The 26170-nt window shown below is 50.2% G+C and overlaps 2 protein-coding genes and 1 long non-coding RNA gene across 3 annotated transcripts in view; 2 read left to right on the forward strand and 1 right to left on the reverse strand.

Moving 5' to 3' along the window:
- LOC125116467 (uncharacterized) overlaps window positions 1-10604 on the forward strand; it is a 30612-nt gene extending 20008 nt beyond the window's left edge. Inside the window, exon 4 of the long non-coding RNA XR_007132337.1 lies at window positions 10438-10604. This is a non-coding gene — a long non-coding RNA (uncharacterized LOC125116467). The remainder of the gene's footprint in view (window positions 1-10437) is intronic.
- A 293-nt stretch (window positions 10605-10897) lies between these two features.
- Window positions 10898-14022, forward strand: ELOVL3 (ELOVL fatty acid elongase 3). Its single transcript, XM_047761013.1, is given in 5 exon segments — window positions 10898-11169; window positions 12112-12243; window positions 12890-13005; window positions 13008-13040; window positions 13292-14022. Coding segments are annotated over 5 exon segments (810 nt in total). The 5' UTR covers window positions 10898-11068; the 3' UTR covers window positions 13720-14022.
- Window positions 14023-14392: 370 nt separating this feature from the next.
- On the reverse strand, window positions 14393-25695 carry PITX3 (paired like homeodomain 3). The gene is made up of 4 exons (XM_047762163.1): window positions 25510-25695; window positions 16671-16800; window positions 16293-16495; window positions 14393-15756 (listed from the first exon to the last, which is right to left on the reverse strand). The coding sequence occupies exons 2-4, from the start codon at window positions 16786-16788 to the stop codon at window positions 15178-15180; spliced, it is 900 nt and encodes a 299-aa protein (XP_047618119.1). The 5' UTR covers window positions 16789-16800; window positions 25510-25695; the 3' UTR covers window positions 14393-15177.
- Window positions 25696-26170: the final 475 nt, after the last annotated feature.

Genomic DNA, 26170 nt, shown 5'->3' on the forward strand with positions numbered 1-26170 from the left:
TTTTTGTGTGAGGATGTGTTCCAGTTTCACTGCTTTACATGCGGCTGTCCAGTTTTCCCAGCACCACTTGCTGAAAAGACTGTCTTTTTCCCATTTTATATTCTTGCCTCCTTTGTCAAAGATTAATTGACCATAGGCATCTGGGTTTATTTCTAGGTTCTCTATTCTGAACCATTGGTCTGGATGTCTGTTTTGGTACCAGTACCACACCGTCTTGATGACTGTAGCTTCATAATATTGCCTGAGGTCTAGGAGAGTTATGCCTCCTGCTTGGTTTTTGTTCCTTAGGATTGCTTTGGCCATTCTGGGTCTTTTGTGGTTCCAGATTTTGTGTAAATTTTTGGATTGTTCTAGTTCTGTGAAAAATGTCATGGAGAATTTCATAGGGATTGCATTGACTCTATAGATTGCTTTGGGTAGTATGGCCATTTTTACAATATTAATTCTTCCAACCCAGAAGCATGGAATATCTTTCCATTTCTTTGAATCCTCTTTAATTTCCTTGATTAATGTTTTATAGTTCTCATCATATAAGTCTTCCACCTCCTTGGAGTTCCCTTCGTGGCACAGTGGAAATGAATCTGACTAGGAACCATGAGGTTGTGGGTTCAATCCCTGGCCTCTATCAGTGGGTTAAGGATCCGGTGTTGCCGTGAGCTGTGCTGTAGGTCGCAGATGCAGCTTGGATCTGGTGTTGCTGTGGCTCTGGTGTAGGCCAGCAGCAACAGCTCTGATTACACCCCTAGCCTGGGAACTTCCATATGCCATGGGTGTGGCCCTCAAAAAGACAAAAGACAAAAAAAAAAAAAGTCTTCCACCTCCTTAGTCAGGTTTATTCCTAGGTGTTTAATTTTTTGGGGGGTGCAATTTTAAAAGGTATTGTATTTTTATATTCCTTTTCTAATATTTCATTGTTAGTGTACAGAAATGCAACAGATTCCTGAATGCTAATCTTATATCCTGCTACTTCGCTGAATTCATTGATCAGTTCGAGCATTTTCTGAGTGGAATCCTTAGGGTTTTCTATATATAGTATCATGTCATCTGCATCGAGTGCCAGTTTTACCTCTTCTCTTCCAATTTGGATACTTTGATTTCTTTTGTTTGTCTGAATGCTGTGGCTAGAACTTCCAATACTATGTTGAATAAAAGTGGTGAAAATGAGCGTGCTTGTCTTGTTCCAGATTTTAGTGGGAAGGAAGGCTTTCAGCTTTTCTCTGTTGAATATTATATTGGCTGTGGGTTTGTCATAAATAGCTTTTATAATATGAAGTTATGTTTCTCTATACCCACTTTGGTAAGAGTTGTTATCATGAATGGATGTTAGATTTTGTCAAATGCTTTTTCTGCATCTATTGAGATGATCATGTGGTTTTTGACTTTTCTTTTGTTAATGTGGTGTATGGCATTGATTGATTTGCATATGTTGAACCATCCTTGTGAACCTGGGATGAATCCTGTTTGGTCGTGGTGTATGATCTTTTTTATGTGTTGTTGGATTTAGTTGGCTAAAATTTTTTTGAGAATTTTTGCATTTTTATTAATCAAAGATATTGGCCTATAATGTTCTTTTTTGGTAGTATCTTTGGTTTTGATAGTAGAGTGATAGTGGCTTCATAGAATGTCTTTGGGGAGTTCCTGTCATGGCGCAGTGGTTAACGAATCCGACTAGGAACCATGAGGTTGAGGGTTTGGTCCCTGCCCTTGCTCAGTGGGTTAACGATCTGGCGTTGCCGTGAGCTGTGGTGTAGGTTGCAGACTCGGCTCGGATCCTGCGTTGCTGTGGCTCTGGCGTAGGCTGGTGGCTATGGCTCCGATTCGACCCCTAGCCTGGGAAACCTCCACATGCCGCAGGGGCGGCCCAAGAAATAGCAAAAAGCCAAAAAAAAAAAAAAGAAGTAGAATGGTGTTTGCTAGGGTCTTGGGGTGGGAGAGGGAATAAGGAATTATTGTCTAATCAGTACAGAGATTCAGTTTTCTGAAATGAAAAGTGTTCTGGAGATGGATGGTGGTGATGTTTGTGCAACAGTATGAACGTACATAATACCTTAAAAATCATTAAGATGGTAAATTTTATGTCATGTGTATTTTACCACAGTTTGAAAATTGGGGAGTTCCTGTTGTGGCTCAGTGGTCACAGACATGACTAGTATCCATGAAGATGCAGGTTCAATCCCTGGCTCCACTCAGTACGTTAAGGATCTGGCCTTGGCTGTGAGCTGCAATGTAGGTTGCAGCTATTGCTCGGATCTGGCATGGGTGTGGCTGTGGTGTAGGCTGGCAGCTGCATCTCTGACTTGACCCCTAGCCTGGGAACTTCCATATGTTGCAGGTGCGGCCCTAAAAAGAAAAAAAAAATGTCAGATACAACATGGTAAGGATGTGTATGCTTTTACAAAATGTTTTAAATACATGCATATGTACAAACTTACAACATAACATGTATTTCTCCTTGTATGTCTCAGTCAAAAAAGTATGGAATCCACTACCTTATACATAAATATTTCCTTTGGGGTTGTAGCCTCTTCAGTCTTCTCACGCATATCAATAGTCCTCAAACTCTACGGAGCATAAGAATCACCTGGGAAGCTTGTTAATGCTGTAATTCCCAAGCCCTACTTCCCTCCAGATATATTCTAATTCAGGGGGCTGGGTTGAGCCCAGGAGCCTTCATTTTTAACAAGCTGCAGATTACAGTGTAAATGGTCCATGGACCCCCACATTGAAAAGCCCTGTTTGACCTTCACTCTCTGGCCAATTTCATCCCTAGCCTGGAGTTCAGTGATGCCCTCTACTTTGAGTGTTAAAGCTGAACTGACAGCCTGAATTCTACACAACTGGTTATTAGATCCTCTGGCCTGGATATTCTACTGGCACCTTGCATTCATAGGGCCCAAACCAAACTCATCTCCCTTCTCACCTCACTATTCAAAATATTCCTCTTCCTTTATTTCCCATCTTTGTGAGTGGATGTACTATCCACTCTGTCAACCAAACCAGATTAGAGGAGAGAGAGGAGTCCTAGATTTAAGCCTAGGCTTCTAAGGACCCTACACGTAGGAGCACTCTGCAGTTGGTTTCATGTTCGGCTGCTGCCATCTTGACATTAATAATTAAACAAAATTTTTTTCATTTTGCAGTCACACCCACAGCATATGGAAGTTACTGTGCTAGGGGTTGAATCAGAGCTACAGCTACGCCTATACCACAGCCATGGCAAGACTGGATCTGAGCTGCCTCTGAAAACTATGTCACAGCTTGCAGCAAAGCTGGATCCTTAACCTACTGAGCAAGGTCAGAGATCGAACCCAAGTCCTCACAGAAACTAGTCAGATCCATTTCCACTGCGCCACAATGGTAACTCCCAATGTTCTTAATAATTAAAAAAAAATTTATTGGGGTTTCTCGTTGTAGCTCAGGGGAAATGAATCCAGCTAGTATCTGTGAGGACTTGGGTTCAATCCCTGGCCTCGCTCAGTGGGTTAAGGATCCAGTGCTGCAGTGAGCTGTGGTATAGGTTGCAGACGTGGCTTGGATCTGGTGTTGCTGAGGCTGTGGTGTAGGCCGGCAGCTATAACTCTGATTCAACCCCTAGCCTGGGAACTTTCATATGCTGTAGGTGCGGCCCTAAAGAGCAAAAACTAAAATAAAATTTTATTAAAGTATGGTTGATTTACAATGTTGCATTCTTAATAATTTTTGAACAAGGGGCCCAACAGTTTTATTTTGCACTGAGCCCTGAAAATTTTGTAGCCAGTCCTGCCTAGGAGCCTAGGAGCCCCATAGTGACCTTAATGGAAGTAAGAAGTCAGCAAAATGAATACGCGGTCAGGGAAAAAGGTGAGATGGGTTTCTACATCTGAGTGTGAGCTATCCATAGCTCTACTCAGCCAGGTGAAGTCCAAGAGGCATTTGCAAATGTGAGCAGTCATAGATAAGAGAGGTCAAAATAGAAGATAATTTGGGGTTATCCAAATAGAAGTAGGAGGTTAAGTCCTGGAAGGGAATTAGCCAGGAAAGAGAATAGAGAGTGAGAAAGAGTAAGGGACGGGACAGGCCTTTAAGAAATAATAGTGTTAAAGAGGTGGAAAGTGGAGTTCCCGTCGTGGCGCAGTGGTTAACGAATCCAACTAGGAACCATGAGGTTGCGGGTTTGGTCCCTGGCCTTGCTCAGTGGGTTAAGGATCCGGCGTTGCCATGAGCTGTGGTGTAGGTTGCAGACTCGGCTCGGATCCTGCGTTGCTGTGGCTCTGGCGTAGGCTGGCAGCTACAGCTCTGACTGGACCCCTAGCCTGGGAACCTCCATATGCCCAAGAAATGGCAAAAAGACAAAAAAAAAAAAGAGGTGGAAAGTTTAGGAAGAAGCAGCCATAAGGGCATGGCAGAAATATAGAAGCAAAGCCAAGTCAGAGATGAGTCTGATAGGGACATGCAGGACCTTAGGGTAAGGAACGAAGGAGTGGAGAAGCCAACTAGTGACAGGACACAGGGCAAGGAAAGACAAATCCAAGAAATTTCAATACATTTATTTTAGTTTTGAACATTTACTGATCGTAAATACGATATAAAAATCAGCCATTATTCCACCATCCAGACAAACTCAATTAGCATTTTGGTGCATTTCCTTCCAATATGTGTTCTCAACATAGTTTTCTTCCATATTCTTTCTTTACAAAAAGCTTACAAAGGAGTTCCCTGTTGGTGCATTGGGTTAAGGATTTGGCATCGTCACTGCTTTGGCACAGGCTCGATCCTCAAGCCCAGGAACTTCCTCAAGCCACATGTGTGGCCAAAAAAAAAAAAAAAGTTTACACGAGTTGCTGTCATTTCGCAGTGGTTAGTGAATCCGACTAGGAACCATGAGGTTTCAAGTTCCATCCCTGACTTCACTCAGTGGGTTAAGGATCCAGCATTGCCATGAGCTGTGGTGTAGGTCGCAGATGCGGCTCAGATCACAAGTAGCTGTGGCTGTGGCTGTAGGCCAATGGCTACAGCTCCGATTAGACCCCCTAGACTGGGAACCTCCATATTGCCACGGGTGCAGCCCTAGAAAAGACAAAAAAAATTTTTTTTACAAATATTCTTTCCATCTACATTTTTCCAACAAATTTGAGACCATACTGTATGTCTTATATCCTATATTTTTTCACTTAACATGAAAAGCTGTGGTGTATGTTGCAGACACGGCTTGCTTGGATCCAGTGTTGCTGTGGCTGTGGTGTAGGCCAGCAGCTATAGCTCCAATATCATTAAAAGCATAATTCCCTGGGGGCATAGCATTTAAAAATGTCATGAGATCAATTTAAAAATATCACAAGGAGAGAGTTCCCGTCGTGGCACAGTAGTTAACGAATCCGACTAGGAACCACTGAGGTTGCCTGTTCAACCCCTGGCCTTGCTCAGTGGGTTAAGGATCCAGTGTTGCCATGAGCTGTGGTGTAGGTTGCAGATGTGGCTCAGATCCCGAGTTGCTATGACTCTGATGTAGGCCAGTGGCTACAGCTCCGATTAGACCCTTAGCCTGGGGACTTCCATATGCTGTGGGTGCGGTCCAAGAAAACACAAAAAGATAAATAAATAAATAATCACAAGGAAAAATGTAAATACTTCAAAATTTTTCCTATAATCTTACCCATTCCATCAAATGATTTCACATTTTAGTGTTTCTTTGGGGCTTCAATCTTTATGGCTATCATCACTTTTAGATAATTGAGGTAATAGAATAGAGGCAGGTTTCAGTTTTTGTTTGTTTTTGGTTGCACCTGAGTTATATGGAAGTTCCCAGGGCCAGGAATAAAACCTGTGCTGCAGTTGCAGCAATACCGGATCCTTAACTCACTGAGTGAGGCCAGGGATGGAACCCGAATCCTCATGGATACTAGTCGGGCTCATTACCACTGAGCCACGACAGGAACTCCTAGATACAGTTGTGGGGGGGGTTTTTGTTTGATTTGGTTTTGGGGTTTTTTGTGTGTTTTTAGGGCCGAACCAGCGGCATATGGAGGTTCCCAGGCTAGGGGTTGAATCGGAGCTATAGCAACGCCAGATCCGAGCCTCCAAGCTACACCACAGCTCATGGCAATGCTGGATCCTTAACCCACTGAGCAAGGCTGAGAATCAGACCTGGGTCCTGATGGCTGCTAGTCAGTTTCATTTCAAGTGATCCACCATGGGAATTCCACCTAGATACAGTTTTAAATGTTGCTTTTCTTTCACAATATTTGATGCACATGGTTTCATGTTCCTCTATATTCTAGTGGCTGCAAGCTGTTTTGTAATCTTAGCATTTAATAATTTAAGCATTCATTAGTGGTTTGTTTGCAGCTCTTTTAACAACGTAAGTATTTCAGTACACATAGAATTTTTTTTCTTTTGGTCTCATTGGGTTTAAAAAAATTTTTTATTACAGTTGATTTACAATGTTCTGTCAATTTCTGCTGTACAGCAGAGTGACCCAATCATACATATATACACATTCTTTTTCTCACATTATCCTCCATCATGTTCCATCACAGGTGACTAGATTAGTTCCCTGTGCTATGCAGCACGATCTCATTGTTTATCCACTCCAAATGCAATTGTTTGCATCTACAACCCCAAACTCCCAGGCCATCCCACTCCCTCCCTCTCCCCCTTGGCAACTACATGTCTGTTTTCCATGTCCATGAGTTTGTTTCTTTGCTGTAGTTAGGCTCATTTGTGCCACGTATTAGATTCCACATAAAAGTGATATCATATGGTATTCGTCTTTCCCTTTCTGACTTACTTTACTTAGTATGAGAGTCTCTAGTTGCATCCATGTTGCTGCAAGTGGCATTATTTTGTTCTTTTTTATGGCTGAGTAGTATTTCATTATGTATATATACCACATCTTCTTAATCCATTCCTCTGTCTTTGGACATTTAAGTTGTTTCCATGTCTTGGCTATTGTATTTCACTAGGTTTTAAATTTCTAGGTGAGAGACTGTGTTAAAGCAAACCAGTTGGCTCTTACTAAGTGTTACTTAAGTGTGCCTCTAGAAGGATCATGTCAGTTTACCTGGCCTCTAGCCAGGTGTGAGTGTATCTCTTTCTCAAAGCTTGGACTAGCGTTGGGTATTTAATTTTTACTCAGTTTAATGGCTGTTAATGGGAGCCGTACTATACTTAAAGTCTTTAATTTGCATTTCCCTAATTACTAAGGAAGTTGAGTCTTTTTAAAAATAGATATATTTATTGTTTGTTTTTCCTCTTAGGTGCCTACTCAATTCAAAGCAACAGACATGTTTTGAGTGCCCACTCTGTACCAAGTGCTGTGTGCATCCTGCACAGGGGGAGAGACCTCACAACAATGACCCTTTGGGATAGGGCGGGGGAGCCAGTATAGTATAGAAAATATATGGCTAACTGTACTCCCTCAGTAGAAGCACAATACTGGTAGGCAGTTTGGGCAGTCTTTTTTTTTTTCCCCCTCTTTTTTCAGCCACGCCCACAGCATATGGAAGTTTCCCAAATCTGAAAGTGCGGCTGCAACCTACACCAGAGCTGCAGTAATGCCAGATCCTTAACCCACTGTGTAGATGGAAGACAAAGACAGGAGGGGATGACCCTGTCTGGAAAAGGTTAGGCTTTTGCAGAGCAAGTGACTTCAGAGCTGAGGCTGAACAATAACATTTGTCCAGATGAGAAAATGATGTGTGGGGAGAGGGAACAATATGGAGAGAAGCAAAGGACTGAAAAGTCTGAAAATGTGCTTCTGTTATGGGGTCGTGACTCTGCTATTCCAGCTAAAATGTGGAACACTGGAGCTAGGCAAGATGTTATATTAGCTGGAAAGGAAAAGTCAGGTCTAACCTCAAGAATCTGACCTTTGTCCTAAAGATTTTTTGGTCTTAAAGAGAAATGACATGAGCTAGTTATGACCTTTCTGTAGCTAATGAAAGGTAGACATAGTCCTTGCTTTTATGGAGCTCAAGGACTAGTAGGGGAAACACGCATGACTCTAGAAACCACAAAAGTAATAAAATAATTATCAACTCTCACTGAAGGAAAGAAATAGCATGCTGTGAGAGCAGTTTATATACAACAGGGGGAGCAGATCAAGTTCAAAGGTTGGGGAAGTTTTCCCCTAGGAAATAATTTCTGGAGAGTTTCCTTCTACTTCTCCTCTTACACATAAGCTTCAGGTCTCACCATTAAGCTTTGCTGGGAAAGGCAAAGTAAAATATCTTCATTTGAGGGGTTCCCTTGTGGTGTAGCAGGTTAAGGATCCAGTGTTGTCACTGTAGCAGTGTGGGTCATTGCTGTGGTGAGGCTCAGTCCCTGGCCTGGGAACTTCCACATGCTGTAGGCATGGCCAAAAAAACAAAATGAAACAAACAAACAAACAAAGAAACCCCAAATCCCCCAAAACTTTATTGAGAGAAACGCAGGACTGAGTTGCATTTTGTATACACATTTGTAAACCTCCCAAAATGATTCACCCTGACGTTTCCGTATGTCTAGTTCACAGTATCCTTTTACTGACATTATCTGACTTGTATACTGACCCCAGCCTTGTGAGGTAGGCAGGCAAGTGCATTGTACTGATGGAGAATGTGGTCTCAGAGATGTTAGGTAACTTGCCCAAAGTTACATTAGACTAGTTAATGATGGAGCTGGAGTTTGAATCTAGGTCTTATAACACCAAGATGGTATTATTCTTTTTTGTTGTCTTTTCTTTCTTTCTTTTCTTTTCTTTTTTTTTTTTTTTTCTTTTTTAGGGCTGCAACTGCAGCATATGGAAGTTCTCAGGCTAGGGGTTGAATTGGAGCTGCAACTGCTGGCCTACACCACAGCTTATGGCAACGCCAGATCCTTAACCCACTGAGCGAGGCCAGGGATCGAACCCACATCCTCATGGATCCTAGTCAGGATCGTCAATCGCTGAGCCACAAAGGGAACTCCGAGATGATATTATTCTTGTGATACTCATTCTTTCATTTGTTTACTGATTCTCCAAACATTTGCTTTCAGCTTCTGAGGGTCAGGCTACAGGTAAAGCAATTGAGAGCCACTGAAGGGTTGTAAGCAGGAAAGCAGCATGATCCAATTTAGGTTTTAGGACCCTCTTCTGTATGAGAGGAAAGAAAGTGGTGGGTTTCGAAATATGATCTGGGGGCACGTTCTCCGTCAGAATCTCTGGAACTGGAGCTCAGAAATGTTACAATCAGCCAGGATTGGATTTTCTTTTCTAATTCTAATGCAACAGAAAACTGTATTAGAGAAAGAGATGATGCAAAGAGTTAACAGGACTAAGTTAGTGGCTGTAGTAACCAGGTAAGAGGTGATGAGGTGCAGAGACAAAGGGATGCACTCGAGAGTCATTTAGAGAGCACAGGCAGCACTTCCCACTCCACTCTTCCCTGGACAGTGGCTGGAGGTTCAAGGAAGTGGAGCTGGAATTCCTACCTCAGTCTGCTGGCTCCAGAACCTGTGGACTTTACTGCATATAGCCATTTATAGTCACATCTTGATTTTATTTTAGTTTTAGTTTTTTTCTTTTTCCTTCCTTCCTTCCTTTCTTCCTCTCTCTCTGTCTCTCTCTCTCTCTCTCTTTTTTTTTTATTTAATTTTTTCAGGGCCAAACCTGAGGCATATGGAAGTTTCCAGGCCAGGGGTCAAATCAGAGCTGTAGCTACCAGTCTACACCACAGCCACAGCAATGCAGGATCCAAGCAGCATCTGCTGCCTATGCCACAGCTTGCAGCAATGTTGGATCCTTAACCCACTGAGCGAGGCCAGGGATCGAACCCACATCCTCTTGGATATTATGTCTGGTTCTTAACCTGCTTAGCCACAACGGGAACTCCCACATCTTGAATCTAAATATTTTATATTTATTTTCCTTAGATTTGTTTTGCAAATCTCCATCTTCTCTCAAACTGCCTTCAAACCTTCTCTTTCTCCCTCATTTTCATAAAGCCTAGGAGAGAAATAAGGGACCGGCAAGGAAGGACTTAAAAGTTGTAAAATAATTTATTTTGGGGGGGCTGGGTACACAGGCATGAAAAAAGTAAATTTGCTTAGCTAACCACAGACTAGGAGAGAACTGCAGGCCACTGGGAGATGCATTGCACCACCTCTTCTATAAACCCCAGGAGATCTCCAGGGAACCTGAAGACAATCATCCTAAATGCCCAGAGGGTGACCTCATTTCCTCCCCAGGGTTAGTACTGAGTGTCAGGCTGGAACTGTTCAGGAATTCAGGAAACTGTAAAGAAACCACAACAGCCTCAACAACTATCTCTCCAAACATCAACATCAACTACCTCGACAATAAAACTCATTCCAATTCATCTCCCTCCCGCCCACAACCACAGACTTGAAGCAGGCAGATAGGAACTCGGAGGAGGCAGATGAGGCGTCCTTTGCTGCCCCTTCCCCAGCCTGACCCATCCTTATCCTGGTTTTATCCAGGGTCTCAAGTCTCGGGTCTTGGAGAGATGGGAAACTGACACCTCTATCTCTGGATGGGGACACCAGAGGCTGAAGACACCTCCATTCTCTCCTCACTGCCAGGTGGGCCAGGAATAAAGCAAACTGCGGCAAAGGTGAGCTATGACAGCGTCAGGAGAAGCCTGACCTGCCCGGGTAATTGGCAAGGCCACAAGGGCTCAGCCAAGCAGGTGGAAGTGGAGGTGTTGGACTCCAGAGGGGGAAGTGGGCTTGGCCAACAAGGGCTGTTCTAGTGCGAGGGGCGAGGGGAGGCGCCCTTGAGAATGACCAATCAGAGAGCGGGCTTCGGCCCGGGGGCGAGACAGGGGCGTGTTTGGTCGAGATTGGAGAACTGCCCGGCGCTGGGAGGGGGCTGCGCCCTGCCGAGGCGCGCAGCCTTGCAATTCCACGTTATTTACCGCAGTGGCGGCGGCGGCGCCAGTCGGGCCAGCTGGACTGCAGCGCACGTCCAGGTGTCTGACGCTCTTCGGCTTGCCGCGGAGTTCCTCGGATTCTGGGTTTGGTCAGTCCTGCCCCAAGGTTCGCTCCATTCTCCGTCCCTTAACTCTCGTCTAGCTCCCCAAGCTCCCGATCTCAGCATCTGCAAAACGAAATGGTCACAGCCATGAATGTCTCAAACGAAATAGAGCAGATATTCCAGCCCTACAACTTCGAGCTGCTCCAGGACATGAGGCCCTTTTTGGAGGAGTACTGGTGAGACCTAAGGAAGGGGAAGGGCCAAGTCAGGGGCCCGACCCTGATGACTGCTCTTTGGGGGGAGGGAGGTTGGAGGGGGCGGTGCGAGAGACAGAACGTCCGCGGTGATTTTGCCAAAGAGCAAAGGTATTGGGCTCCCCAGTATTGACATCATGTCTCCGTTGTTCAAGGTGCAGATAGTGAGTGTGGCAGCTCAGAGAGGTAAGATCTGGAAGAAAGAAAGGCAGAATAGGAGGATGGGGTGAGCAATGTGGGAGAAGACGGAAGCCAAGGGGAAAGAGTGTAGTGAGAACTGGTCTCTGAGGAATGGAGTTGATCTGAACTCCTACTCCCAGCCCCCTTATGAAGGACTCTCCTCCATCCTTTGTGGCTCTGTGTGCGTGGCCGCGTGCATAGTGCTGGTGCCCAGGGACAGCCTGCCCTTCACAGGACTCACGTTATTCCTCAAATGCTCCAGCCTTCCTGCTTTGGAGAAGGAGGCAAAGTCAGGGTGCTCTTCCAAGATTGACTTGGGCTCTGACCTAGGGCTCCTCGAGGTGTGTGGGCTGACTTTGTGCTCCAGTCAATTTGCTGTGACTCAAGCAGGCTACATGCTTCTTATATCAGAGCCTTGAGTTGCTTCTAGGCATGGGCCAGCAGCAGCCACCCACTTCCAACCTCACTGAGAGAGCAGTGATCACAGAAACTTTGGACAGAGCCCCTGCCCTGTGTTGGGTACTTTATTTACATACATTAACACCGCCAGGAAAGGAGTGTTATTTCCCCTTTACAAATAAGGAAACCGATGCTCGGAAAACTAAGTCGTTTTTCCAATGTCACACAGCTAGTAAGTGGCAGAGCTGGGACTCCAACCCAGAGCACTCATCTGGAGAGATGAATAGGCATTCCATTAACCAGCACCCACCCATAAGCCCATCCCCTCTGCCTTCTGACTGCCAGGGCAACCTCATTCCCCATAGTTCTGGTCTACCTGCTGCTCATCTTTGTGGGGCAGAAGTACATGAAGTCACGGAAGGGCTTCAACCTCCAAGGGCCTCTCATCCTTTGGTCCTTCTGCCTTACAGTCTTCAGGTAAGACCCTCCCCCCCCTACTCTTGTAGACCCTCCTTCTATCCCTAAAATCTTTCTAGAAACCTCAATTGCATCAGCTCCCCAAGTTGCTCCCCTAACTCTCTCCCCACCCCATTCTCTCAGCTCTCTCTCCTCTTCCTAGGATCCATCCTTTTCATATTGCCCTGTTTTCTTTCTTCTTCAGCCCCCAAACCAGCAGTCTCTACTCTCTCTCATGGGTCCTCTTGTGCACCTGGAGTCTGATACTTCCAACAATTTCCCCAGTCTCTAATACTCTCTGCATCTAACACCCTCTCCCAAGACCTTCCAGTAACTTCCCCAGCCCCTCCTTCCATATTTCTTCCCCCAAACTTCTGGATCTCTCCCATCCTGCCACCTACCTCCCAGACCCATCCTATGAGCCCTATTCCCTAACTCAACTTTTAACCTCCAGCATTCCCTGGCCCTTCCCCAGCTCTCATCTCTTCTAGATTACTGGTTGGCTCTACCAGTTTGGCCCCAGGATCTCAGAAGCTGTGACCCATCCCTCTGGAAGGGTGGGGAGGTGGTGGATCTTGGGTCAGTGACCTGACCAGGCCAAGGCAGAAGAAGTGTGGATTGGTGCTTGGGGAGCATCCTTATACCTTTTGTCTCTATCCCATTTCAGTATCCTCGGGGCAGTGAGGACATGGGGATTTATGGTGGCTGTGCTCCTTAAGGGGAGCCTAAAGCAAACTGTGTGCTTCACCAACTCCACTGACAATCCCATAATCAAATTCTGGTCCTGCCTTTTGTTCTCAGCAAGATCATTGAACTTGGTGAGTGACAAGGCTTTGTCTCTCTGGTGTTCAGTCAATTGCATCCCTCCTCAGCACCGCCCCCCATCACATGGAGAGTCACTTCCCTACTCCTGGGTCCCGACAATACCTCTTACCTAAGCCCCTCTTCAGATTCTCTGCCACAAAGACCCCTCTCCCTGCCCTGAAAATTCCCCACATGCCCCCATGTCTAGTGCGGAGGGTGGTCCCCGCCCTGGGTGGTATGTCAGCTGTGACTCCTCATCCCCCAGGAGACACGGCCTTCATCATCCTGCGAAAGCGGCCACTCATCTTTGTGCACTGGTACCACCACAGCACAGTGCTACTGTATTCAAGCTTTGGATACAAGGACAAGGTGGCTGCGGGCGGCTGGTTCATGACCATGAACTACGGTGTACATGCCATCATGTACACCTACTATACTCTGAGAGCTGCCAAAGTGAAGCCCCCCAAGTGGTTTCCCATGTTCATCACCAGCCTGCAGATCCTGCAGATGTTTTTAGGAGCAACTGTCAGTATCCTGACCTACATCTGGAAGCAGGATCAGGGATGCCACACCACAACGGAACAACTCTTCTGGTCCTTCATGTTGTATATGACCTATTTCCTCCTCTTTGCCCAGTTCTTCCACCAAAACTACATTATTCCCAAGGCCAAAGCCAAGACCAAGAGCCAGTGAAAGGCTGGAGAATAAGAAGCCCCAAGCTCTCTCCTCCCCAAGGCACTGAGGGGCAGAGCTTAGGTTTGGGAGAATGATTAGGATGCCTTTCCTTCATGATTTCCCCAAAGGATGTGTGCCCTAAGGTTGCAGAAATTGTCACCCCTGGGATGGGGGTGTCATCTAGTACTTTGATGTTTCTGCTTTTAACGTGAAGGCCACGTGGGCGCTGGGAGGGGTTAAAACTAAGGAGGCTCCCCGGAGCTGAGTTATAGTTACATAAGTCTTTCTTCTCCTTGATTTTTTTTTTTTCTTTTTAGGGCCACACGTGCAGCATGTGGAAGTTCCAGCTGCTGGCCTACGCCACATCAACACCAGATCTGAGCCATATCTGGGACCTATAGCATAGCTCATGGCAATGTGAGAACCTTAACCCACTGAGCAAGGCCAGGGATTGAACCAGAAACCTCATGGATACTAGTCAGGCTCGTTACCGCTGAGCCCCACCAGGAACTTCCTGCTCTATTTTTTAAATTAAAGATTTCAACAAGATTTGAGGCGTTTGGGGGTTTGTGGGAAGAAGGGGACTGCTGTAATGGGAGAGGGATGATCAGTGGGTGAGAAGCTTAGGAGGGTGCGTGGAAGGATGAGAGGCACACAACACAGACACTCAATAAGAATCCTAGGCCTGGTAGGCACTTAATAAATGTCTGTTACAGACCAGAATTTTATTGCTGTTAGAGGCCCAAACCCCTCGTAGGAACAGTGAGAAACAGGTGCAGAAAGTCGGAGTAAAACTTATCTAAAGTCATAGGCTTCCTAAATTGCAGAGTTGACACCTGCAGGCATTCGAGACGGGACTTTCCAGTTATCCTCCAGGATACCACGAGGTGGCGCCTCAGCACCAGCTTTGGCCAACGCCAACCCAGCAGTTAGTCCCCAAGCCGCACAGAAAAACACGCCTGGCCGCGTTCGCCGCTCTGCTCCAGGAATCCCTGGGCTTCCCCGTCCTGGTGTTGGGGGTCTGAGGGGGACTGAAGTCCTAGAAGCCTGGACCTTCATCTCTTTCCTGTACACCCAGCTCTCCTTTAAACATGGGGAAGGATGAGGGGAGAAGGCTCAACCGCAACTGTGAATCATCAGGCCTTTGACGGTCCGCGCACGTTTATTTAATTTCTCTTTGAAAATCGGGGAGGGGGAGTCTGGAGAAGGCGGGGTGGGCCAAGGGCGAGTTGGCCCTCGGGGAACTGGTCCCTGTTCCTGGCTTTAGTCCCAGGGGCGCGGACTGTGTGTAGGGCCCAGTCCATCCCTCAGGCCTGGGAGGGGGAAGGCTTTCCTGGGCCGGCCGCCTCCCAACCCCGGCTGCCCCAGCACCCCTCGCAGACCCCGGGGCAGGAGCAAGCCAGTCAAGACGACCCCAGTCCTGGGAGGCTGTGAATTGCTGCCTCCGCCCTTGGGGATGATCGACGGGCCGGGCGCTCATACGGGCCTTTCCACAGCGTACTGGCACGGACTGAGGTTGGCGGCCGGGGGCGGCCCGGGCACTGCGGGGTAGCTGAAAGAGGCGTGCTGTTTGGCCTTGAGCCTCAGGCTGGCCAGACTCGAGTTACACGGGTCCCGATATACGTAGGGGGAGGAGGCGGCCGCAGCTGCGGCCGCGGCGTAAGGGCAAGACACAGCCCCGGAGGACACTGCCGCCGGAGGCAGCCCGGGGGGTCCCCCGCCCAGGCCCTGCAGGGCTCCAGGCCCTGGCACGGTGCCCGGGGCGGCCGCGGCCGAGGGCACCATGGAGGCGGCGATGGAGCTGGGTGGCGAAAAGACAGGCTGCGAAGCCAGAGGACCCACGTTGACCGAGTTGAAGGCGAACGGGAAGGTCTTGGCGGCGAGTGGCGGGCCGAGCGCTTTGGGTGGCCAGTTGCCGTAAGAGTAGCCGGGGTACACTTCCTCGTAGGGCGGCACCAGCCCCCCGAGTGGCGCCGCGAAGCCGCCCTTGCACAGCTCCGCCTGCTGGCTGCGCTCGCGCTTTCGCCACTTGGCGCGCCGGTTCTTGAACCACACCTGCGGGCGTGCGAGAAAAGCTGTCAGGGCCCAGCCACTGCCTCGCGAACGGTGGGTGGGTCGCCCAGAGGCGGGTCCGAGCGGGGGCCGGGGGCAGGCGGAGTGGAAAGAAAACTAGATGGCCGACGACGGGAATCGGATGGTGGAGCAGCCCGACCGCGTGAGGGCGTGGTGCCCAGAGTCAGCGGACTGAGAGAGCAGCAGCGGGCGGCAGGACTGAGTCAGGGACCACAGGCTCGTAGGGGTAGGGGTGGGGTTGGTGGGAGTAGGACGGGATCGAGGAGGCTGAAGAGGAGAACCAGAGATAGTGCCAGAGGAGAAGGAATCCGCCGCCTGGGGTGACAGGGTGGAGTAGGAGCCGAGATGGGGGGGGGTTGGTGGAAGCAGGGGCCAGAGTCAGGTGTTGGGTCCGAGGATGAGGCAGGCGGGGCAGAACTACAGGCTGCTCTTTCCGAAGCTACTGGCTGAGCAGCTGGTGCGAGGGAGGCCCGGGGTAGGGTGTGGGTGGCGGCTCTGGGGCGGGAAGGGGGGCGTACCCGCACTCGGGCCTCAGTGAGGTTGGTCCACACGGCGATCTCCTCGCGCGTACTCATGTCGGGGTAGCGGTTCCTCTGGAAGGTCGCCTCCAGCTCTTGCAGCTGCTGGCTGGTGAAGTGCGTGCGCTGCCGCCGCTGCTTCTTCTTCAGCGAGCCGTCTTCGGGGGAGCCTCCGGGCAACGAAGCCGAGGCCTTCTCTGAGTCTGGGGGCAGGGATGGGGGCAGGTCACAACGCGTCCTCTCCTGAGCGGATTCCCGGGCTCCAGGACCTGGGCCGCGGGGCCCTTCACTTGCTTTTGGACTTCCATCCCCGGGTCCTACCCGGTTTAGGGATGGAGCTGTTATTTCCCCCCCACCCCCAGAAGGGGGCGCGCTCACCGCTGTGCTCTTGGCCCTTGCAGCTGTGTTCTGGGAGTGCCGGGTGAGGGGTGCCCGCATCTGACAGCGAGAGGGCTGGGCTCCGGGCCTCTGCCTCGCTGAGCAGACTGAACTCCATGGGGGAAGCACTCTGGAGGGCAGAAAGGACACAGATCAGGTTAATGAGAATAAAATCTCCAGTTTATCCGGTTCCCAGTAGTGTTTCCCCACCGGTTCTCGGTCCCCTGTCTCAGCTGCCAACATAAAGCTACACCTGTGTGGGGTGCCCTGGGATAGAATAGGGAAACAGTAGTCTAAGCGGGGAAGGATGCATACTTAGAGGTTTTATACACACATATACATACTAGACTTTGATTTGGTCACTGCTAGACACCCAGAACTCTGCCTGGTGGACAGTTATGTTCAATAGATATTTATTGAATCAATGAAAACCACGCTATTGCACACCACATGCCATATGCCACATCCCCAAACACTTAAATTCCCTCTCACAGGAGTACCCAATATTCCCATAAACTCAAACATACCTCTCAAACCAGTCATACCTGAGACACCTGTGTTAGTCACTCCTGTGGGACAGATTTTGAACCAGGCCTGACATTTCTCCCATAAGGAGAATCACTGGTATCATCTATGGATACTCCCCCCCCTCACAAGAATGCATCAATATTCGGTATGATCATCCTTTTTCAGGTGAGGAAACTGAGACTTGAAGTAATGATTAAGGTCACCGAGCTTGTAAATAGTAGAGCTGGGATCTGAACCAGGTCTGGGAGATTCCTAAAGTATGAAGACATTTGCTTTTTCACATTTTGTTCTTTGGGGGCCCTCCTCACAACCACCCTGAGGGACTAGCCTCAGGGATAGAACTCTAACCTGATCTCACCTGGGTTTGCTTCAACTAGGGCAGCCCTGCTTTTGTCTGTTTTGTTTATGTTTTCTGGAGAGATTTCATTTGAAGAAAGGGTGTCAGGGTCAAAACCAAGTTTGAAAATCACTGTCTACCCCTGCCCCCAACCCAGACACTGCATGCCACCAGTCACCTCTCTCATGCACTGTCTCCAGCAGGCTGTGGATACAGGCTTCTTAAAGCCCCCTTCCTACCTTTACTCCCTAGATCAAACCTCACCTGACGTTGCCCAGGAGCCTTCAGGGTCCCCTTTCCTGCTGGCTCTTCCAGGCCCCCTCTGGTGGGAAGAAGGGAAATGGGCACTCGTGGGGCTCAGGACTCTGGACGCCGCTTGGGCAGAGGAGCACCAAAGGAGGCTAGGGACAGAGGAGCAGGGGCGAAGAGCTGGGTAGGAGGGGTCCATCTGCCTCCCTGTTAACAGGGACTTAATGCAGGCTGTGCAAGGTGGCATTAATGTGGTGGATTAGCCTAGATTGAGATGTGTGTCACTTGGTCGCTCTGAATTGATTAGGAGCATTTCCCAGGGAGGCGCAGATGGGCAGCGGCCTGTATTTGCACATGGTAATGCCCCCTTCAACCAGCTCAGGGATGACAGCTGCCCCCTCCCTCTACCTCTCAGGCGAGATTGGGGGTGGGACAGAGGTCAAGGCAGGAGGTTGAGAAACAGTCCCTGTTCTTTCCACAAGCAGAGAGGACTAGACCTTGGACCTTTCCCTAGGGCTGGAGAGGCAGGGCTGAAGGGAACCCGAGGAAGGAAAGGGAGAAGCCAAGCCAAGGGTGGGGGCGCTCAGCTTCCCTCCCCTTCCAGGTCTGAGGACAGGAGCTGGAGGCATAGGGCTGGCCCCAGGATGCTCCGATAGAAGGGAGAGGCTCTTGGGAAGGACCTGGAGCAGCCTTGACTGGTAGCTTTTCCCGAATAGCTGGGGAAGCTTAGAAGAGCTAGCTTGGAAAAGGGGTGCTCTGAAGTCTCTCCTTCATCCTTTTTCAGGTGAGGAAACTGAGACGCCCTCAAAATTGCAAACCACACCTCTGACCTCTCCAGAGGCCCACAGGAGCAACACAGAGCTGGGAAAAGAGGGACAGTTGGGTTTGCCTGTAGGGAAAGCTGAATCCCACCATTGCCATTCATCCTTCCGGTCGGCTTTGGCTCTAGACTTGCCATTTTTCCAAACTCCCTTTCCCCCAGCATTCCATACCTGTGTCTTGATTTCACCCTTAATTTCAGCAGAGGGAGGCAAGGTGAGGAGAGATAAGGGCCAGAGTAAAAGACGAGGCCGAGAAAGCAGAGTTCAGGCTGTGTGTTCCCAGAGACAGACAGACACACATGCAGACACACACGGGCCCCTACTCAGACAAAATAAGCACTTGGACTTGGAGCTAGAGGCACACAAACACACACTCTCCCACACATGCGCTCCCACATTCAGGCAGACAGACACACACCGTCACACAGTCTCCTCTCTCTGTGACAGGGACAGCTGCCTTGGCTGTTTTGGAGCTAGCCATTATCCTCCCCCCTCCCCTTTCTGGCCCCTTTGAACCTCAGCTCTCAGTCCCAGGAACTAAGGACGCTGTGGGGGAGGAGGAAGCCAAAGGAGCCAGGGGAGTGGTCGACACTCAGAGGCTGCTGGGGAGAGCCTGTCTGGCTGAGTGGGGAGAAGGTATGGGAATGCAGGAAGAAAAGGCGGAGGGCGGGGGGGGGGGGGGGGGGACTGATCAGGCCCCTGCTGGGAAAGTAATCCATACACCCTATACCCCAAAGAAGCTAGGTTGGGAGTCAAAAGATCTGGGTCCATGTCCTGGATCCCCAATTTACCAGCTCTGTGTCTTTGGTAAATTACTTCTCGGAGCATAGTTTTTCATCTCTAAAAGCGAGATTATAGTCTCTTCCCTACCTACTTTCCCTAAGGTTCAAACAAAACATAGCAGGTAGGGATAAACCGCTATTCAAGGTTTTGTTTTGTTTTGTTTTTTCCTCATTCATTGAAATGTTTATTTGGCACCTTCTATGAGCTGGGCATTGAGTAGGGCACTCAGGATACAGTGGTAAATAAGATCTCATTCTTCTTCTTCCTTTTTTTTTTTTTTTTTTTGGCCATGCCTGTGGCATGTGGAATTCCTGGGCCGAGGATCAAACCCACATCACAGCAGCGACCCAAGCTGCTGCAGTGTTGACACGTAACCCACCGCACCACAAGGGAATGCTGAGATCTCCTTCTTGTCTCTGCCCTTGCTTGAGTGCTTCCCCTTCCCTAGATCCTGTGTCTCTGAGGAAAGAGTGCTCTGGTGAAGAAAGGTGAGTATGCTGCCCTTTAGAGAGGGATGCAAGGGTGTGTTCTCAGCACTCTCTCCTAAACTTAAAGGCAGGAGCAGTCAGTAAGGCGAGAGCTAAATGGGCAGAGTAGCCAAAGCTGGGAGCCACCCTGGGGACTGGGGACTGGTAGATGAATGAATGAAGACTTCAGGCTCTCAACTGGGCCAGTAATAGCAGAGAGAGGGGATGTGGCTGAGAAAGGCCCTGCCTCTGAAGCTGAAAAGGCAGGGACGCTAATGCCAGGCAGGCAAGAGAGAGAGAGAGAGGGTGGGGGCAGAGGCCTCTAGCAGACTCGTGTCCGGTGGGCTGGTCAGGCAGAGGCTGGGGGCGCCAAGCTGTTGTCTGAGCTGGAGACAGGCTGGCTGAGGATTAAGCTCCCCCAAACTGCTGGAGGTCGGGAAGCCAGGGAGTTGGGACTCCAGCCAGGAACACGTCCACACAGTGACTTCGCCTCCCTCGGTGGACAGGGACAGGCAGTAGGTCTGGAAGCACGGGTTGGGTTGATGCTGGTAGAAAATACCAGGTAGGGTCTAAGAGAGTCAAGAGATAACAGTGACTGGGGCTGAGTCCAGCTCTTGGGGGGCCACCGGCCCCACTGCCGCCTTTCTGACGCGGCCAGCAGGGGATGTGTGGTCCAGGCTCTGCTGGCGTCAGGGTGGCAATCCCAGCCCTAGGGAGAATAGAGGGCCTACCAGTGACCTCTGACTCTGAAGTACAGCAAGGAATTATAGGAAGCTGTCATGGACAGCAGCAAGAACAAAGTATCCAAGATCTATAAAGGTGGAAAGCAGAGACTGTCACAGACCAGCGAGGCCATGGCGGGGAGGCCATGATTTCCAAGGGATGCAGCTCATGGCAAGAAGGCAAATACCATGTGCACCCACTTTGGTCCCGAAGCCGAAGGGGAGACCAGGGCACAGCCAGAGAGCCCCCAAAGAGTTGCAATCATAATGCCGAAGGCAGAAAGCATACCCCAGAACTGAAATGGGAGAAAACCTTTTTCTTGCAGGGGCTGAATGAAAAGGAAGGTAAAAGGGGCTGAAGTTATGAGGTGGTGGCTCAGCTTAGCCAGCGGCAAGTTGGCAAACAGACGTAAACCAGAACGGAGCTATCCCATAAACCTGAAACGAAAATGAAGCCCTGAAGTGCACACAGCATTGTGTGCATTAGGGATGCGGAGCACCTACACCGTCTGGTCTGCTGAGCAGCCGTGAGCAAACGAGAGCAAGCGAAGACAGCTGTGGACAAGGCTCACCGCCCCAAGAGGATCCCCCCACCCCAAGACTCAGGTGGAGGCAGCAATGATTTGATGCACTTAATATATCCAGGGGTAAATCAGGGATCCGAGAAATGGGCCTCCACACCCTTCCCTCTCCTCCTTCCTTTCCTTCAACAAGTGGTAGGTGCTAAGACAGATCACCAAGGACGGTAAGGCACAGACCCCAACTTCTAGGAGCCTACCGTGTGCAGATGCAAACAGCACAGGACGGAGTGGTGGTCTGCATGGGTCTGATTCTCAGATTGTGGAAGATCAGAGACAGAAGCCCATGTAAGGTGGTATCAAGTTTTTGAGTTCAGAGACTGTAGCACCTGGCTGATCTGGGAAATAGGGAGGCAACGAAGGGGGCAGAGGCTTTAAAATAATAGGGCAGTATTGGGAATGAGCCGGCAGGTTCAGACAGCAGCAGGGAGCCTAGCTTGGCCAAGGTCTTAGTGCGGGCAATGGGAGATCATCTGAGAAAAATGCACAGGCTGAGGGGATCTTCCATTAGGGGCAAAGGATGGGGGTACATGTTTGATACAGTGGAGGCTAGAGCATCTCCAGCTTTTCCATCAAAACCCCCATAAAACTAGTACGAGAAGATATAGGACAGGAAACTTGGGGCGCAACCTGAAACAGCTGCCACCAGTGTGAAATTTCTTTGAGATCTTCAGCTGTTAAAAATGGAAGCCAATTTTGCATTCTGGCCCACACTTAAGTTATGTTTGTTTTAATATAAAAATAATGTTTTCTCTCCAAGTTTCTGAGAGACATCCTCAAGTGACATCCCCACACCAGGAAGATGGGCCCCCTTTAGACTGCAGTGTCGTGCCACTCCCACTCCTATACTACCCTCTCCCACCTGCCTCCCTTGAAGCATTGCTCCAAGTAGTGGGAGTCACTGGAGGCTTGCAGGTGAGGGAGTGGCATAAAAGCAGCACTTTTGGGATCTTTGTTTGGTAATGGTGAGCAGAATGGGGCAGGGGAGAGATAGGAAAGGGGAAACTATTCACTGAGAGGTGAAAAGTGAAAAAGGCCCTGGGGAGAAAAAAGAGTGGAGATGGTTCCAAAAGCAGCCCTTTCTCCCCCACTGCCTTTTCTTTTCTTTTCCTAACAATCTTATCAAAGGTCCCCAGGGACTAGACACTCTAGATAAACCCCAATCTCAAGAACTAGTGGATCCTTCAGGTTAGCTGCCATGTCCCTCCCCGACACTCTAGGAAGCATCGTGTAGAGTCGATGGAAAAGAAAGATACGGGTGCCCTTCTCTTGTGCCCACCCCCAACTCAGCTCCAGCTTGCCTCCCCTGTCCTCCCTCCCTGGACCTGGGTTCTGGGCCCATATTCACAGCCTTAAGCAGGATGCAAGCAGGATATTCATCCTAGTAGAGGAGCTAAGCATTTGGGGAGCTCCCTAGAACTCTTTTCAGTGGGGGCAGGGATAGTGGCTGGCATCTGAAGCCTAGGATAGGGTGTCCCATCTGTCACTGAGAATCTTCCTGGGGTTGCCTGGCGGATGCTAGCAGGCTGATCTAGGGCTTGAGACCCCACCCTTCCAAAAAAAGATTCTGTGGCTAGAGGGGACCTACAGTTTGGGCGTAATAATAGCAATAGTGTTTCTTATTTCTGTGCAAAGGGCTTTCATGTACACAATTTCATTTAACTCTTAACAACCACCTTGAATGGCAGGAATGACCATCCCCATTTCATCTCTAAGATAAGTTTGTTCACAGTTACACAGATTGAAGAGATCCTAACCCAGTTCTCCTAAGACCAGGGGCTGAGCTCTTTCCACTCCTCGCCCCCTCCACCCCAGCAGCCATTTGTGGCTCTGACATGCATTGGTCCTCACAAGCCCTGAAGGATTCGATTTCTACTTCCTGCCTCTACCACCTCCCTGGAAATGAGCTCTGGAAGTTTGCTGTCCACTGTGTGCCAAGGAACATTTTCCTATTCATCCTGTGCTTGCCTTATTCCAGTTCTCAAAGGCCCCCTCGTCTCCAATTTCAGGATTTGGGGAGCAGATCTCCTGCTTATCTCTGCCTTTCCTTATTTGGTGGATTTCCAGCCTATCTCACCTTCCAAAGACCTAACTCTTCAAGTTTGTTCTCTCTAGCAGCCCCTGACTCCCCATTCTGCTGCCATTCTCTGACCCTTCGCTAGGTCCATGGCATTCTCCCTAAGAGCCAGTGACCAGGCACACACTCAGCTACGTGGCTTTATGTAAGGACAGGAGAAGGTTCTGCCTTTTATTTCCAGTCATCTTTATTACAATGCCATTGCTTTTTGGCAAAAGCATAACTTAAGGCTAAGGTCTTCATGGGTGTAATGCCTATAATGCTTCCTCTAGTCTTTTCCTGACTCAGAGCCTTTCATTTCACCCATAATTTCAATGGTTTTTCAAAAGCAATAGGATCACAAGCCCCTTGGAAAGGGTGCTGGAATGTGATGGGGATAACCAGGGTGTGACCCTCTATTTACCGGAAAGGGGCAAGGGACAAAGGAGATTGAAAAACATTGTCCTAGCTGGTGATCAGCAAACTTTAAAATTAAGGCATGGAGGTGGGAGTGTGGGGAAGATGTACTGCATGTCACTCACGGGTGGAGGGTGAGAAAGTTTGGACCCGCTTGTTTAGATTACTCGTTGCTAACATATTATCTCGCACTTGTCCCCACGAAACTCAGTGCCCAAATGGGCTGTTTTGCTTAGTTACATAGACCAGGAGAGTTCTGTCTACTCCCTTCCCTTGAGCTTAACTGGGCTCTGATTAAAGAGTTGGAGTTGGGGTGGGCAGTCACTACATGGGGTCCAAAGGATCAGGTCCCTCCCCTAGCTGCTCGAAAAACAAATGCAGTAGTTAGGTAGGGCCGAGACATCCTTCCCAACCAGAGCTGGAGGGCAATATAGGTCCCATGTTGGATCCCAGTGTCTGGATTCCATGTGTTTCCTTCCCACCTCCTCCCAGCCACTAGAGTGGTTGATGGGACTGAAGGAGCGAAAAGGGACACAAGACCACAGGGTTTGCTTTGCTAAAGGGCTGCGGTTCGTTCTTTGGGCCTGGGCTCTTGCTCAGTGTGAGGAAGACTTTAGCTTGCTGACACCAGGCAAAGAGTATGGGGGTGTCTGTTCAGCTATATTGGAATTAGAGATTGACTGAGTTTGTGAGGGAACTGAAGCTGTCAGGGGCTTGTGCTGGACTCCTCCTTGCCCTCCCATTGCCCTTTGTGGTTCGTTCCTTCCTTTCCTGGTCTTGGTTCCCATTAGCAATCCCACCACTGGCTCTCTCCCCACAAATTTGGATTCTGGGAGTCCAGGGTGATGCTTAGATCTAGCCTGAGTTGGAGAGGGAATGTCTCCTGCCTCCACTTCAACCCAAGGCCAGGCTTCAGCCTTTAGTCTCACTCCGTCCTGCCACCCGGCAGCCCTAGGAGCAGAGACAAGTTTGCAAAGTGTGAGCTGGGATTTTAGGCAACCCACCACAGCGAACCCCACCGTACACGCAGCAGCTGGGCAGGCGCTGCCGGGTAAATGGACATGCCACTCGGCCAGGGACATTCTGTCCATCGCTGCCCAACACAGCGCCTGCTCCGGAGAGACCAACCTCTCTGCCCCGGACATTCTGTCCGCTCCGAGCCCCGCGCGCTGCGGACATTCCGTCCGATTCCGTGGCTGCCCGAGGTCGGGACCCATCAGAGCCCTGACAACCCAAGCGGACACCCCAGACCCTCCGCGTAGTCACTCGGACTACCCAGACTCGGCCCTGAAGCCCGCACAGCGGCCATCTGACCCGGTCGCGGCCCGGCTCTCGGAAAACGGCTCCTATCCCAATTGCGAAGCAGCTGGGAAAAAAAGCGTGTGCGACCAACGCATCGTTGCTCCCAGTCCCTGGAGTCTGAGACCCAGCGTGTGTGTGTGTAGGGGGGGAGGGGTGTCGGGCACCGCCATCTGCCCCCTTGCTGGGCGACCGCCGCCAGCTCCCCCGGCTGGCCAGGGCCTCGGCAACCCCTTTCACTCCCTAGCTGCTGACCCCGCGCCTCCGGATTCCAGGGTGCTTTCTGGTAATGGTTTCCCGACTCAACTGTCTGCTTCGCAGAGCCCCTGTCCTGACCTCATGTCTCCGACTTCTCTTCGATCCCTTGAGTCTTCCTCTTATCTGTCCTCCGAGTCCTGACGCTAAGTTTCCCTTTTTCTAAGTCCTGGCCCCAGATCTGCACTCCGCCCTCCCAGTCTCGACCCGTTCCCCAGGCACCGTGCTCCAGTTCAGCCTCCCTAGGTCCCGTTTTAGGGATCCCAAAGTCCAGCCATGGCCCCTCGGCCCCGTGAGTCCCTGTCTCCCGCATGGTCAAGCACTCACAGTGAGTCCCGCAGCAGGCAGACTCCCGGCAGCGGCGGCGGCGGCCGCAGTCTGGAGGGCAAGCAGGGGCCAGAGGCCGGGCACCCGGCCGGGGTGGGGGCCGCCCCCCTGCGCCCGGGCCGCCGCTCCGCTCCGGCGCTCCCGGACTCGCTGGGAGAGAGTGAGCCTCGCCGTGCACTGCCACCCCCCGCCGGCGCCCATTCACTTTATGGCAGCCCAGGGCGCCCCCAGCCCGCCGCGGCGAGCCTCGCGTGTCGGGCCCCGCCCCCTTCCAGCTGCGCTGCCGGGGCTCCACCCTTTCCAGCTGTGAATTTTCTGGCCCCGCCTTCGGGGGCGGGCTCCGGCAGGCGCACAGCCAAGAACTCCGCCCCCTATCCAATCGGAGGCGCTCCTCCGCAACTGGGCCCCGCCCCTCCCCACGTGGCTGAAACCACGCTCCAGCGAGAACGCTTTGGCACAACCAAGCCGGAGCGTAGAGTGGACCGGGTGTCTCCACCGAGCCGGGGCCCGTGATGTGGGGCCAGACCACCACCCCGAGCGAAGTGGAACGGTGCTGTGGGATAGGGTCAGGTGGAAGTGCGCACGGATTGGGAGAGGCCAACGGGTTTCTGCGCTCAGAATTCGTTGCCGCTCAAGTTTCGGCAATTTTCTCCACTTGTCG

Source organism: Phacochoerus africanus, chromosome 15, assembly GCF_016906955.1.
Source record: "Phacochoerus africanus isolate WHEZ1 chromosome 15, ROS_Pafr_v1, whole genome shotgun sequence".
Lineage (NCBI taxonomy): Eukaryota > Metazoa > Chordata > Mammalia > Artiodactyla > Suidae > Phacochoerus > Phacochoerus africanus.